Source organism: Eupeodes corollae, chromosome 1 (assembly GCF_945859685.1).
Source record: "Eupeodes corollae chromosome 1, idEupCoro1.1, whole genome shotgun sequence".
Classification (NCBI taxonomy): Eukaryota; Metazoa; Arthropoda; class Insecta; order Diptera; family Syrphidae; genus Eupeodes; species Eupeodes corollae.
In genome coordinates, this window is record NC_079147.1 from 40166499 (window position 1) to 40181129 (window position 14631).

A 14631-nucleotide genomic window follows, 5' to 3' on the forward strand; every position below is an offset into this window, starting at 1 on the left:
TTTTAGACTAAAAATCTATTAAACGAAACTTAAATTTGAAACTAAACTATTTCATTATATAAAAATATTGTTGGTCATTTTAAAATTTTTAAGAATAATTCAACTGACGACTTTTTTAACCCAACACGACAACCTACAAACTTTTAAACAAAACAAATCGGCAGACGGGATGGGAAGTTTTCAGTGTGGGTCGCATTCCAGCTTCTTGTTTAGATTTCTTTTCTAAACATTTTGTAGAAGAAAAAAACATTTCAGTTTCAATATTCTGTGTCAACTTCCACCTACAATATTTGCCTCAACACAAAATTTGCATATTTCAATTAGGCCCAAACATTAGCCCTAATTATTTTCTATGCAGTTTCATTAAAACCCTGGCAATTGTTCAATAAACCATGAGACACAACCTTCATAACGTCAGAACTACTTTGAAAGGTACGACATCCAAAAATCATGCATAAAGAAATCCCATACCTACTAAAAAAAAAGAATTTTCATTTAAAACTTATATTAGGACTCTCTCATCCTTTTTACCGAACACCTGTTGAGAGAAATATTCCCATACAATAATATAATCAACAGGCATCAGCAGGATATTGTAACTATATCCACTGAATACACTGATGGGATGAATCCTGCAGAAAAAGAATCATGATGTTGTGACATGTGAGTGATCTCAGACAAACGCTTGCGTAAATCTCTCCGAAATTCGGAGTAGGTACACCTATAAGACCTAACCTAACCAACCTAAATACAAAATACAAACCATTATACCCGAGATTGTGTGGGAGTGGGTGTTGTTGGTGGATTTTGCTTTTGCAAGGATATTTAAGGACATGATATTCACAAGATACCAACCACAATATAAAAAGCATCTTTCGAGGCAAGAACTCAAAAGTGCCAGTTGCTCTTTGGGGTTCATACAAAAAATAAGACACAAGAAAAAGATAAAAGGATTTCCTGAAACCAAACACGACCACGGATAAAACAGTGTTAAGTTAATTTTGTGAAAGAAGTAACATAAAAATTGTATTCGCGGTTGGTGATATCTAAGGAATAAACTAAGTTTATTTTTGTGATAAATCTAATTTATAAAGCTAACAAAAAACAACACACTTTCAAAAATGAAATTCAGTGAAAATATGATGCTCTGCTCATTTCTGCTAACAGCTTTGCTTTTTAGCTCATCATCAGCCGGTGAGTTTTTAGAGTGCAATTTTGTTAAATAATACTAAACGACTTATAAGTGTTTACTTAAAACTTAAAATTTAAATTGAAGACAAATTAAATTAATAAAAAACATTTAATCTTAAAACATTTTAATCTTTACTAATAAAATGGCCATGTTTCAAGCTACTTTTCAAATATTCAAAGTTATTTATATCTTAAATTGTAAAAATTAACTTTATTTATTTTTTTTTTCAAAACGTTTTATCTTTAATGATAAAATATCACTAGTAATATACAAAAAAAATAGTTTTCAAATTTCATTTTGAAAGAGTTAAATTGAATTTAATTTAAATAAAATATTTCAGTAGCTTATCAACTCTTAGGTCTATTTTCGCCCTAATAACTCTCAAATTTCTTGATTTTTTACGAAAAAAAAATACGTTAAAATTTGTATTTATGTAGTTATTTAGTGAAAGTGTGAAAAATTAATTTTTTTTGAAAAATTGAGACCATAAGAAGTTTGTTACATATGGTTTCAACTTCTTTTTGAAGAATTGAAAAATCATGAAATCGCTGAGAACTGGAAACAAAATCAGCTCATTAAAAATGTTTAAGGACCAGTTTTGACAGAAATGCAATAACTTACATTTAATCAGTTGTTCAGTGGTTTGAAAAAATAGACATTTTGACCAAGTATTTTGAAACAATACAAACTTCAATAAAAAATATTCAATTTTAAGTCCCTTTATCTTTAGCTAACATTCGTATCCATTTGAATACACACATTTTCTTAGTTAAATCCTTAGAAAATAATACACAGTTTTTGAAAATATCAGACGTTTCAATTAATTTTTCAAAAATATTTATTTTAGAGTACTTTTTATTGAAATGAACGAATATTCGACATTACCAAAAATTCCAACTAGTGCTGAGGATTTTTCCTACAGGGCAGGAAGTGTTCACCTTTTTTCATATGGTTATAATCTACAAAACCTTCATGCGTCAAAAACTTTAATATAGTGACAAAAATGTGACAATGTTCTCTGCTGTTGAAATAACTCATTCAAAATCCTCAAACTTAGAAAACACATACACTTGCTGTTAACCTTAATTTTAGGCGTATTGTCAAGTAAAAAGATTTTATTTTAAAACCGCACAACAAGAATGCATAATACTTTACTCTACTATATTTTCCCTTCACATTTCTAAATTTAAAACTTCAAGATCAATGTGTCTCTTCTTAAAAACTCATTCTCAAATTTCTATTTGGAATTCACTTCGATTTTAAAATTTTATTTCATGTGAGGGAGTGACATTTCGCTTGTGCCCAACATTTTCACAAGTCTTCTTCTACAATGATAGCTGTGTAAAAATCTGTACACTCTCTTGTGAAGAGCCCTTATAGAAAATCCGTCTATACAATACTATTCTTCTAATCAGTTTCAGAAAAATTTTGTGATATTTTTGATTTGATTGGTAATAGAGGATCATAAGATTTTTAAAATACATTTTTTTAAAGTCTTTTCGTCTTATAATAAATTTGGGAAAAAAATTCCAAAATTTATATTTTAAAACTTTGCACTTATAGAGAATAATTATGTATTTCGAAAATCTGTCATTTTAAATAAACCCATACAAAAATATTGATATCCTAATCGATAAAATGGAATCAATATTCTGTCCAAAAAATACTTTATTCGAACTCTTAGAGATATGGCTGTCATTTATGTTCAATATTTTTCAAAAATAGTTAAAAGTTTTGGGATATCACTGTGTTCACTCCTGTATTAACACTCAATTTTAGTAATTCATATAAGCTGATAGTTGAAAATTGGTTGTAATTTTCCGAGTCACTAAAACATTCCTACATTAATAATGTTGATTTCAAAAATTGCTTACATTTTTTAACACTTTTCTGAATTAAAGCTAGATTAAAATATATCTCTCAAAAAAGAGCTGAATTAAAGCTAGATTAAAATATATCTCTCAAAAAAGAGCTTAAATCGTTAAATTTATAGTGAACTGATCAATAAAAACCCGAATTGTTGTCGAACTTTAGTTTTTCATTAAAGGGTTGTTTCCTAAGCTTTCCTTTTTATTAATAGAATTTTAAAAATGTTTCCAAAAATCTTCCTGAGTTGTTGGATTTCCTATGTCAAACAAAAATCTTTAAACTCGGTTTCAAAATATGGAATTCTTGGTTTTGAAATAAATCATTTGACAATTATTTCATATACATTACATGTAGTACTCGTGGCATGATGGTTAGTTCGAGAGTTCTTGGGTTTGATCCCTGCCTGTGCCACCTAAAGTTTTATTTACGGGTACTGCTTCTTCCGAGGAATTTTCCATGAGTAATTCTTGTCATGAAAAAGTGCTTTCTCAAAATAGCCGTTCGGATTCGGCTTAAAATTGAAGGTCCCCTCCATCCCTGCAATTACTTGCACACAGGAATGGTTGAGAGTTGTAATTCACTAGGCCTTGGTTCTCTACAGACTGTTGCGCCACTTAATTTTTTTAATTATTGCATCAAGTTTTTAAAATAAACTGAATAACTAAACAAATAACGTTGAAAACGAATACTTTTTGAAATTTGGGCCGAAAGCTAAAATGGTAGCTCGGATTTGAAATAAACACTAAAAATTAACTGCACAACTATTTTTTCAAAACCTTGAAATCGTGATTTTAACTGATTTGTTCTTTGCAAAATCATTATACAATTTATTGTTAAGGACAATGTTGTGTTTTACCTTGTAACTTGTAGACTTCTTATTATTATTATTTTAAACAAGTTAATATCTTTAAACTTAAATTGATAAAATTTTAAACATGCTGTTCAAAGAGGAATATTGTTTATAATAAGTCCAACACTTTGGAATACATTTACAATTGGGTTAAATTATTGAGGTTTCTTAGGTGAATACTAAAGTTGATATGAGATGTAAGGAGCAATGAGATAATATTTCCAATTTAACAATGAACACAAACATAAATAAGAACGTCTGCTCTCAAGACTCGGCATTTCAAAAGGTTTAAGTCTGCGCTGTTAAGGTGGCGGTCCTTGGAATAAGCCCACCCATTACCCTCAGCGCAAATCTCAGGAAACTTTTTGCCTGGATTTATGACAAGTATAATTTGGTGGTCACCACTGACATACGTACTTCAGAATTGGCTGAACAAATGGTAAAAATCAAATCAAAAACTGAATCAGCCTTTATAGTTATAAGTTGATGTGTTGTGAAAATTTCAATTTTCCATCAAATAACACGCCAAGAACAGATATTTCATTAACACGCTACAATATTACTCCGTCAAATATATAATTAAAAGAAATTACATAAAGCTTTCTCATAAAGCTCATAGTTTGACATTTATCAACGTTAAAAAGTAGACAGTTTCGACCACACCATTTAAAAAAAGATTTGATGTCACATTGCAATTCTTTTTAATCATGGGAACTTGAAACAGTTTTAAAAATTATAACATCGTAGAATGTTTTAACACAGACGAAAATTCGTTTATAAATTAAATAAAGAGAATGGAGCCTAAATGGCTTCCTTGTGGAATTCCAGATTTAACTTTGGACTTATTTGTTTCGCAGACATTGAAAATTTCAGAGAATGATCTATCTAATAAATAAGATTGAAGTCATTTAACGAAAAATGTTCATTTCTTTCTTAACTTAACAATCAAAACTCCAAGTGAGAGTTTGTTAAACGCCTTACTGAAGTCAGTACAAATTCAGCTTAATTTTGTTTGCCTTTAAATGAGTCTATACAATTTTCAATTAATTCCATTATAAAAGTAAAACCGTTCTTGTTTGGAACGATTATAGGTTTAAGATAAAAATGTAGTGATTCAATAATATAATAAACTCAAAGAGTTAAGAAGTATCACATAATCTAGCAATAGGTCTAAAAGCTGTAACTTTCTCCTTTATTGTGCGATTTTGAAGATACTTTTCCACACAGATGGAAATATACAAAAAGATATCGAGAAATAAAAAAGAATAGACAAACGAAAAGATATTTTTTGATACTCTTTATCGATTTCTATTTAAAAAATCAAAAAAATCTTTGTATATTTAAACTTATTTTTTTTTAAAGTGGAAAAAAAGTTCAGAAAATTATTATCCAAGCAAAATTGTAGATCAAAAAAACTTAAATTTTCTTATTTATAAAATCAATAATAAAGTATGCATATAGTTGCTCGAATTCTAATAGGATGTCTCCATTATACCTCGATATTATTTTCAACTAACTACTAATCCCTGTCAAAGTGTAATCCCCAAAAACACCAAAAATCATTGTCTGTCGATTTGTATGAATATTATACAAGTATCTATACAATTGCCATAAATTTATCTTAATATACTCCCCTTTACCTGTGCTCTTCTGCTGAAACCAATTTTAAACGACTAAAAAATATATTAAAATCTATTAGCTACCATAAAGCTTCACTTACTTTTAGCTATTTTTATACGACTATCTTTATCTATCTATCTACATAATATTGAGGTGTTTGACTATTTGTTTGGGCCGAAATGAACAATGAATTCAAATCACAAAACACTCTGTTTTTGTGTCTCGGTAGCTATGAACACAAAATTTGCATAATCTTCCTGTTAACATATAATTCAATGAATGGTTGTTTCTTTTGCATCCTAGATGAAGCCATTATTTTAAAACTGACTATACTAAGGGTGGATACTGGATAGGACAGGATATCGGGTGATGGTGGCGAATGCTATCTCACTTTAAAACTTGTGTTTTAAGAGCGATTTATTTTAGGATTAAAAAACATTACGGTGACAACCTCAGAGATATTAAGTGGCAATTTTTGACAATTATATATTTTGTTGGTTGTTGCTGTTGTTTCAAATTAACATACATATTTACATTTTTAAAGATAGGATCAGACATTTAAATGATCTGTTGAATGGTCATATCGTGTTTTTTGAATTGTTTATCGTAATTCTAACATGAAAACATACCAAGAATTAATTCAGAAATTCAAGGTTTACACGAATTTATAAATTTGTCTGCAAGTAAGGCTGATATGATTATTTTATTCAAAAAGTAAAAACTAGGAAATCCTTGACGAAAATCTACTGTTAAAGGATTTGCATTTGTTTTTGCCAACTCTTAAGCTTTTACTCCTTGAGGTGTTTTTGGTACAACAGTTTAGGCATATTATATTTTTCATGAATTAATTGAAATTTTAAGTTCAATTCTTTCGATGAATATGTATTTCAGATTCATCAGAAATTAAACGTTATTAACATGTTCAACTCAAAAATATGTAATTTTATGCGAAGAACAAAATGTTTGAAAATAAATGAAGGCTCTTGAATATAATATTTTCTATATGCCTTGTTCAGAAGTTACTGTGTTGTTTTTTGCTTAAAACATGATTAGAACTCTAAATATTCGGAGAACTTAAATGGAATCGGAATTTTTGATTTAATATTAAAAATTAAACCAATTTTATAAGACTCAATCTTTGTAAGCAAAATATTTAATGATTTTTTTAGTGAGCAACTCTTATTTCATTACTTGGTCAAAAGGAATTTGTTTTTGGTTTAATGGACGTTTAATGGGTTCACTTTTGTACGCCCTTTAGTTGGCCTTAAATTCGAAAGATAAATTAAAACATTTTTCAAAAACCTAAAACACCACAAAAACATGTCATTAATTTTTCGGTCTCGAAAGTAAGCCCAAAAGTAAACAGCAAAACATTTTTGATAAACATTATGGTATTCATTCACAGTAAAGTTTGGACTTTGGCACTAAGTGTGAAAAAAACTAGGTTATACAATTCAGTTTAAAGATTTTAGAAATATGAATAAAATATCTCTCAAAAATGATATGAACATAATTAATTGGAATGACATCTTCCTAACACCGACAACCAGGTTGGTTTCTTAAGTGTTAACCTTATAATCAGTTACTTAATAATCATTTACCAATAAAACACCTCGATGGTTTACCAAAGTAGGATCATAGAATTATTGCTAAACCATTGTGATCTATTTAACTTATAGAAGCTGTGAAACGTTTTCAGGTTGTTATAATTCATGAATTGTAAAAATTATTATGAAACAAAGTTGTTCAAGAGTTAAATCGAGCAAAACTACAATTCTTCTCTAAACATCTAATTATAAATTCTGATGGACGAAGCTAGGAATCGCGAATTAAATACCAAACTTTTAAGCTGACTTTAATATAAATGAACCTAACCGCCGCCAGTTTATAGCTTTAGAGAACATACTTCGCTCAGGAACTAACCTTTATCATCATCTCCTGCGTGAACATGCTTCATAAGCATTAATCTAATGCAGTTGGATCTGATGATATGAACCCTATTTTTATCAGGGCCATTCTTTCAATGCTTCTTCCTTATGTTTTCCATATCCTTATGGATTTTCTTTCACCAATTTTAAAAACTTTCCAATACTAAAAAACTCATTTTGTAAAGATATCGAGCCCATTTAAAATCCAACATCTAAAGGCTGACCTAGTTAGTTTTATTAGATTGTTGAAAAGTCTTTGAAATTGTGAATCACTCTGTATTTCCAATGTGCTGCTTCCGAAGCTTAAAAACTATTTCTTCTTTTTAAGCGAAAGAAAATAAGCAGTTTTCTTAAATATAAGTTAATTAGATTTTCTATCGATTCAACAAGGAGTTCCCCAAGGCTCAATCTTGTCCCCACTTTTATTTTTAATATATATCAATGAAATCGGTTATGTTATCAAGACTTTTAAACCGATGATATACAAATATAAAAAGTTGTCCTTTGGGCATAGTTGACGACTACTCCTTCGCTTTAAATCAGGAATTGGAAAAGATAGCCAACTAAGCATCTTGCAATGGACTGCTTCTTAATACCAACAAATTCAAATGGGTAGTTATCTTAAGCAAGTATTATAATTACTATCAAACTTCCTTACTATAAATCTAGAAGTGATCTTCAATAGAACGTTAACCTGTCATGATAACAATAATTTACTATTAGGAATATTATTATATTATTCTTACTTGTAGAGCTCTAAGAACGTTATGGAAAGGCCACTAAATGATGGTAGGGATACTGGTGATACCCGCTTTGAAGATATGACAACGTTTCACATCTGCAAGAAATAAGTCTTACGAGTAATATGTCGTTTAACAAATAAATTGGGTGGCGCAACAACTCTCAACCATTCTTGAGTGTTAGGAATGTTTTAAGGGATAGGATGTAGGGTGGGGACCTACATTTTTAGGCCGAATCCGAGCGGTTAATTTGAGAAAGCAGATTTCATGACAACTATTTGTCAATTCTTTGCAAAAAGCAGTACTCGTGAACACAATTTTAGATAGCACAGGTAGGGATTGAATCCAAGACCTCTGGCATGACAGTGGTATGCACTAAAAATCACTCCACGGGTACCAATAATTTCATTAAATTTGAACCATCACATCTCTTCAAAAAACTCAGACCGTCGCGTCCCGTACTTTAAAAGTAGATAATTCTCAAAAATAAGAGTAAACATTTAATTATCGGTCAAATTAAACTTGACCGTGGCGAATTGTCGTGTGGTTTCATCGAAAAGATGCTACATTTCAGGCACTACAAGGTGTATAGCTTATAACTATTGAATAAGTCCATTTAACGTGCGATAGAGAAAAATGATCCTGTCCAAATGTTAAATTAGAAAAAATTTTAGAAAACTACCATTTCCATCTTATTGTGCAAGGGAACAGTTGACAATAATTCTGTACTAATATTCTTCTTCTTTTTCGTTTCCGGCAGCACCAGTTCCTTCCATCTCTCTCTATTCCTAGCACGATACCTCAGCTTGGACCACGTCTCCAATTTTTTGACCTAGCTTCCTTCTTGACAGAAGATCTCCATGTTTCTCTTCGTCTTCCTTACTGACTTCTACTTTGAGGATTTCATTGAAAGCACTGCTTTGCTATGTTGTCGTCCGGTATCCTCAATGTATGGCCAATCCAGTGCCACTTTCTCTGCGCGTTGTCAACATCCACTTTTGTTAGCCCAGTCCTGAGCCACAGTTCATGGTTAGATATGGTTTATTCCCACCAGATGTTCAGGATAGAACGTAGACTGCGGTTGACAGAATTTTGCAATGTTTAAGAAAGCATATCAAATGTACTACGTTCTTTATTTATTCTATTGGTGACATCCAGGTCCGTTCCACCATCGAGTGCCAAATGGCTTCCCAGATAGTTGAACTGGGTGACCTATTCTACTGCCACTTGTCCCACAATAACCTGTTTTTGTTGGTTTCGGCTGGTGTCCATTAACTTAGTCTTACTGGCATTAATCCAAATGACTTAATGTTTCCTTAAGGTGCCATTGGATACCCAGTCTCTTGTTCAGCCACCGTAGCAGTCATAACATCATCAATAGCAAACAAGAGCAGAATCGGTGACAATACATCACCTTGTCTTACTCCCTGTCGGACTTCAAATGCATCGGAATGCTATCCATTGTGCAAAACGAAACACCTTGCGTTGTTCTAAGACTCTTTTACTACAGCACCAATTTTATCAGGAATGCCTTTAGCAACATGCGATCTCCAGATAACATCACGACTAAAGTGATCAAAGCCCTTTTCAAAATCGACGAACATGAGGTAAAGCGGCGATTGGTACTCCGACGATTGTTCAAGGATAATTTCCAAGGTGTTGATGTTGTTGACACATAATCGACCTCTGAAAAATCCCGCTTGATGTTTCTTGAGCGTAGACTAGATTTTATCCTCTCGAGAATGATGGTTGCCATTTACTTTGGAAATACGGACAGAATGGTGATTCCACGCCAGTTATTGAAGTTCTTAAGATCACCTTTTTTTGGTAGCTTGACGATTACCCCGTCCTTCCATACCCTTTGAAAGGTTTTGTTTTCCCAAACAGACTTAGCAAGTGGCAACAAGATATCGGCAGCCAAGTCGGGGTCCATTTTGAGGAATTCGGTAGGTATGCAATCCAGCGCAGCTGCTTTGTTCTTCTTTAAAAGACGTATCGCGGTTCTTATTTCCGTACATGTCGGGGGGTCAATATTAATAATAATGGTAGGTCTACGTATGTCCGACAGTTGATGATTTGCATTTGCAATCTGGTCATTGTTCAGCAATGTACAGAAGTGCTCATTCCATCTCTGCAATTGGTCTTCCATTGACACTAAAAGACTACAGTTCGTGTCACGAACAAGATGGTTAACAATATTTTGTTGGCCTACAAGATTTTTAGTTATTTTTTACAGCATCCTCGCGTTAACTCTTCTTGCAGCTTCCTCAGCGCTTGCTGCCAATTTGTCTAATCTGGCCCTCCTATCTCGTCTCACACACCTCTTCACTACCTTTTGAGCCGTTCTATACTCCCTTCGCAAACCGTTATCCGATGAGTATCAGTTTCATTATTTATATTTATTTTGAGTGCTCTGCGGTGTGTAATTTTGTCTTGGTGTCTTGGGATATCCAAACAAATTCTAATCTCTAGATTGCCTCGGTACCGTTTCAGATCCAGCTTCAATAAAAACTCTTTTTACCATGCCCCACAACGCCTCAATGGGAACATTTGCGTTTGACCCCTCATTTCACGCCTTGTCGTTGAGAGTGTTTGCAAAATCACGACAAGTAACTTTGTGGGAAAAGGGTTCCACCTAACACCAGCTGACGGGAATTGTAAAAGTCGACAAGCATACCAATATTATCATTTCGTTGAATGAATTGGTGGCGTTTCCTAGCGCTCTCCAGTACTTTTGAGAGCAATGTACAAATATTATGAATGTGAAATTCAGTTTGTTTGTTTGCTTGTTTGTACGTACTTCAACCATATTAAGACATAATTTTTGGTCTCGAACTAGTTACAAGGCTGGAGAGTGTCTTAAGCTACTTATAACAGTGGTAAATATCTCATTCCCAGCTTATTTCAGCAGATCAGCCCGCAAGACTAAAAAATTGTAGATTATCGATTCTTTTGTTGAAACACTAATTAATTGCATACTATTAGATGCTTACTGCCCTTAGACTTTTTATCGTTGTCTATTGCAAGGAGTTTTTTCTTTTATTTCTGCGTGTCACAAAACTTAGACAAAGGGTAAAAATATAATTATTCCTTGAATATTAATAGTTCCAACATGTTTACTGTTGCAAAGCATAAGGCTTCAAATTCCCATTAAATAAAGATTCGCTATGACAATTAATAAGCACAGCAATATGTTTCGTGTTCCAACGCTCAGAACCTATTCATTTTTTCATCAAATACAAAACTTTTAAAAAGTGTGTAAAACTGTATACTTACTTAGTTTACTTAGTTAACTTTAATAAATATTCAATTGAATGACAACTATTTCTTCAAACATATTTAACATTTCAAAAATAGACAGTGTTTGATTCCTCTTTTTGTCTTTTGATTGTGAAAAGCTTACTAACTCATTTACTCTTTTATGCGATTTGTATCTTTTTGTTTTGAAAAACGATACTGGAAAACTAAATTTAAAGTATTCAACGTATTTTAAGTTCAGTTAAGCTTTATATGAATAACAGTTAGTTAATCTTTTTAAAGCCATTCATTGCTCTTAAGCTTTGTAGCTTAATTTTGGACACATTGCTCATTAAACAATTTTTGCTTTTATATAGCTGACTTCTTACCCTCAAATATGGACTCTAAAGGTAATGCATCTTTCACCCCTGTTTAAAAACACAAAAACAAGAACGTAACCCTTCTACCCCCCCCCCACATTCACCCTAATTGTTGTAATATAATAAAAAAATAGGTATTTATGAGTAGACAATTTTTATTTCAAACACATTTGTTTTTAAAATTTAATTTAAATAAAAATATTTATTCGTCCCTCATTTAAGACTGTAATTTACTTAATTTTAAAAATATCTATGCATTCATTAAACCATTTTTAAAAATGTCCAAAAATGTTAGTTTTTTAACCAATTTAACAATGCTTCTGAAAAACTAAAAAAAACTGACATACAACCAAGATAATGAATCTTTAATTTGTTGAACATTTTAGCTAGATTCAATCATAAATTTCCTTTAATTTTCAACTCTACTACGTATTTGCACAAGAAGTAAATATTAAATTTTCTATAAATATACAAAAATGTGGGTACCTTGGTGAATAGAGAAAAAGAAGTATTATGGTTATGCCCAAAGACTAAATTAGTCGAGACATATGGCAACAAATAATTCGTTGCAAATTTCTGATCCTTATGCGAACGAATTATAAAAGTCATATTTATCCAATGTATATGTTATGATGCTACAATTACCTGCCCTTAAGGCGCTTTCCTTTTTTCCAAATAAAAGATGTTATGTTATTCGAATCAACATAAATTAAAAGGTGTTTCAGATTCTAATTTAATGTTTATTCTTTCTAAAACTCTTATTTACATTTGTTATAATTTTTCGGAATGTCCTTTTCATTCTTATAAATCTGGGTCACCTTGTTCATTCGTGGGCAGTTAATTCTAATAAAAGGACATAAATCTTATATTTTCTTTACATATGTATTTTTTATCTTGAAAAGAATTTAACATACACCTCCCACGTCCTATAAATGCTTGTTGTTCTTTGTATTTTTTGAATTAAGGACTAGGGATAAAATCCCAGATTTGTTTTGTTTTCCTTTGGACATTAATATGTGAACTTAGATTTTCAAATTGTTTGTGTTTTGTTGTCTTTTTTAAACTCACAGAAGTTGAACAGAGTAAAACTCGACGAGGAGGTGGAGGTACTGCTGGCCTATTTGCTTTTCCCCGTGTTGGACGCAGTGATCCTAGTCTTTCAGAACAAACTGGAGGCTATGATAACTTATTTCCAGCTTCATATGAAGAATATGATGGTAAGTCCTTAAAAAAATGTACCACTTTATGTTTTAAATCAAATCATCTTTATTTGCAAATTTGTATTAGAATATCCAAAAATTTCGGAAATGAAAAGGGCAAAAATGGTTGCTTTCCCAAGAGTTGGCAGATCTGATTCACAACTGAGGAATTGGGCACGCATGGCTGCTTTGCAACAATCCTTGGACAAACGAACTGCACCAAGTGCTAATTCGGGATTATGGTTTGGACCAAGACTAGGACGAATTCAAAAGCGAAGCATTATGGATGATGAACATAAAACTGAACAATTGTAAAGGTTAGTTGGATAACATTGCACTCATAAGTTGATGTTTATAAGTTTAATGATGTATTATCCCATTCCAGATCCTGCGCAATATATCCTTGACTCTCCCTGGCATAATAAAAACATGATTAAGTAAAAACCATTATATGAAAACACTGCTGACAAACATAAAAATAAAGAAGAAAATCCCAAAAAAAAACAACAATACTTATACTAAATTAAATAACAATAAATATATTTTAATAATTATAAATTTTGTTAATGCATACATTTAATACACATATATATATAAATTAATATTTAAAAAAGAAGAGATCAATTAAATAATATTAACACATACAATACATTTGTAATATATAAAACCTCATTAAAATATAAATTCTAAATAAAATGAATGCACTTTGTAATAAAAATTGACAACCAACTTAACGAAAGGAAACAATACATTTTTTTAAATCAGGCTGGATAAGATTTTTCGAACTATAAGAATGTAAAATTTCTTATGGTGAAAATCTTGGTTTTAAAAATTGTATAAACAAATATTTTATTACAAAATGTCATTGGTTTCATATAATAATATATGGTAATCATTTATTATGCCTTATTATTTCAATTTCATGTAAAAACATTAAATTTATTATACCCATGCGTAAATGTTATAATATTTTGAAAAACTAAGTTGCAAAAATGTATAATTATATATTGTTAATTAAAAGTGTTTGCAAATAAATGCGAAGCATAACAAACTTTTGTTAATTAATCAGTAATTATTTTAATTAAAAAAAGATTTATACAATTGACGAAAAGTCAAGTTACTTACTTGCTTAAGGCGGTGCTACAGCCCTGTGTCAACTACGGCCTCACCCAACAAACTTTGAAGGTTAGCAAGAGTTATTCTTCGTTTGATCTTAGCGCTGGTGTTGTTTTCGGCGTTTACAGTGGAGTCTAGGTGGTTGAAGTCTTCTAAGTCCTCAAAGTTACGTCTGTCGATGTTGACGTTTTGACCAAGACGTCGGTATTGTAAGTAATTTCTTGATGACAGCATGTACTTTGTTTTGCCCTCATTAACCGTTTAACCCATTTTTGCCGCCTCTGCCACAATACTCAAAAAAGCCCCATTCACATCACGCTGAGTTCTTCCGATTATGTCAATGTCATCAGCATATGCTAGTAATTGGACAGACTTTTGAAAGATAGTGCCTTTTAGTGTTGACGTGTGAGCGCTGCATTATTCTTCCAAGAACTATGTTAAAAAAATCGCATGACAGCGCATCACCTTGTCTAAAACCTTTTTTGACATCGAAAGGTTCT

General features: G+C 31.4%; 1 protein-coding gene across 1 annotated transcript; it reads left to right on the forward strand.

Moving 5' to 3' along the window:
- Positions 1-872: 872 nt before the first annotated feature.
- On the forward strand, positions 873-14027 carry LOC129941796 (cardio acceleratory peptide 2b). Its single transcript, XM_056050521.1, has 4 exons — positions 873-1194; positions 12887-13033; positions 13104-13332; positions 13401-14027. The coding sequence occupies exons 1-3, from the start codon at positions 1122-1124 to the stop codon at positions 13328-13330; spliced, it is 447 nt and encodes a 148-aa protein (XP_055906496.1). The 5' UTR covers positions 873-1121; the 3' UTR covers positions 13331-13332; positions 13401-14027.
- The last annotated feature ends 604 nt before the right edge of the window (positions 14028-14631 follow it).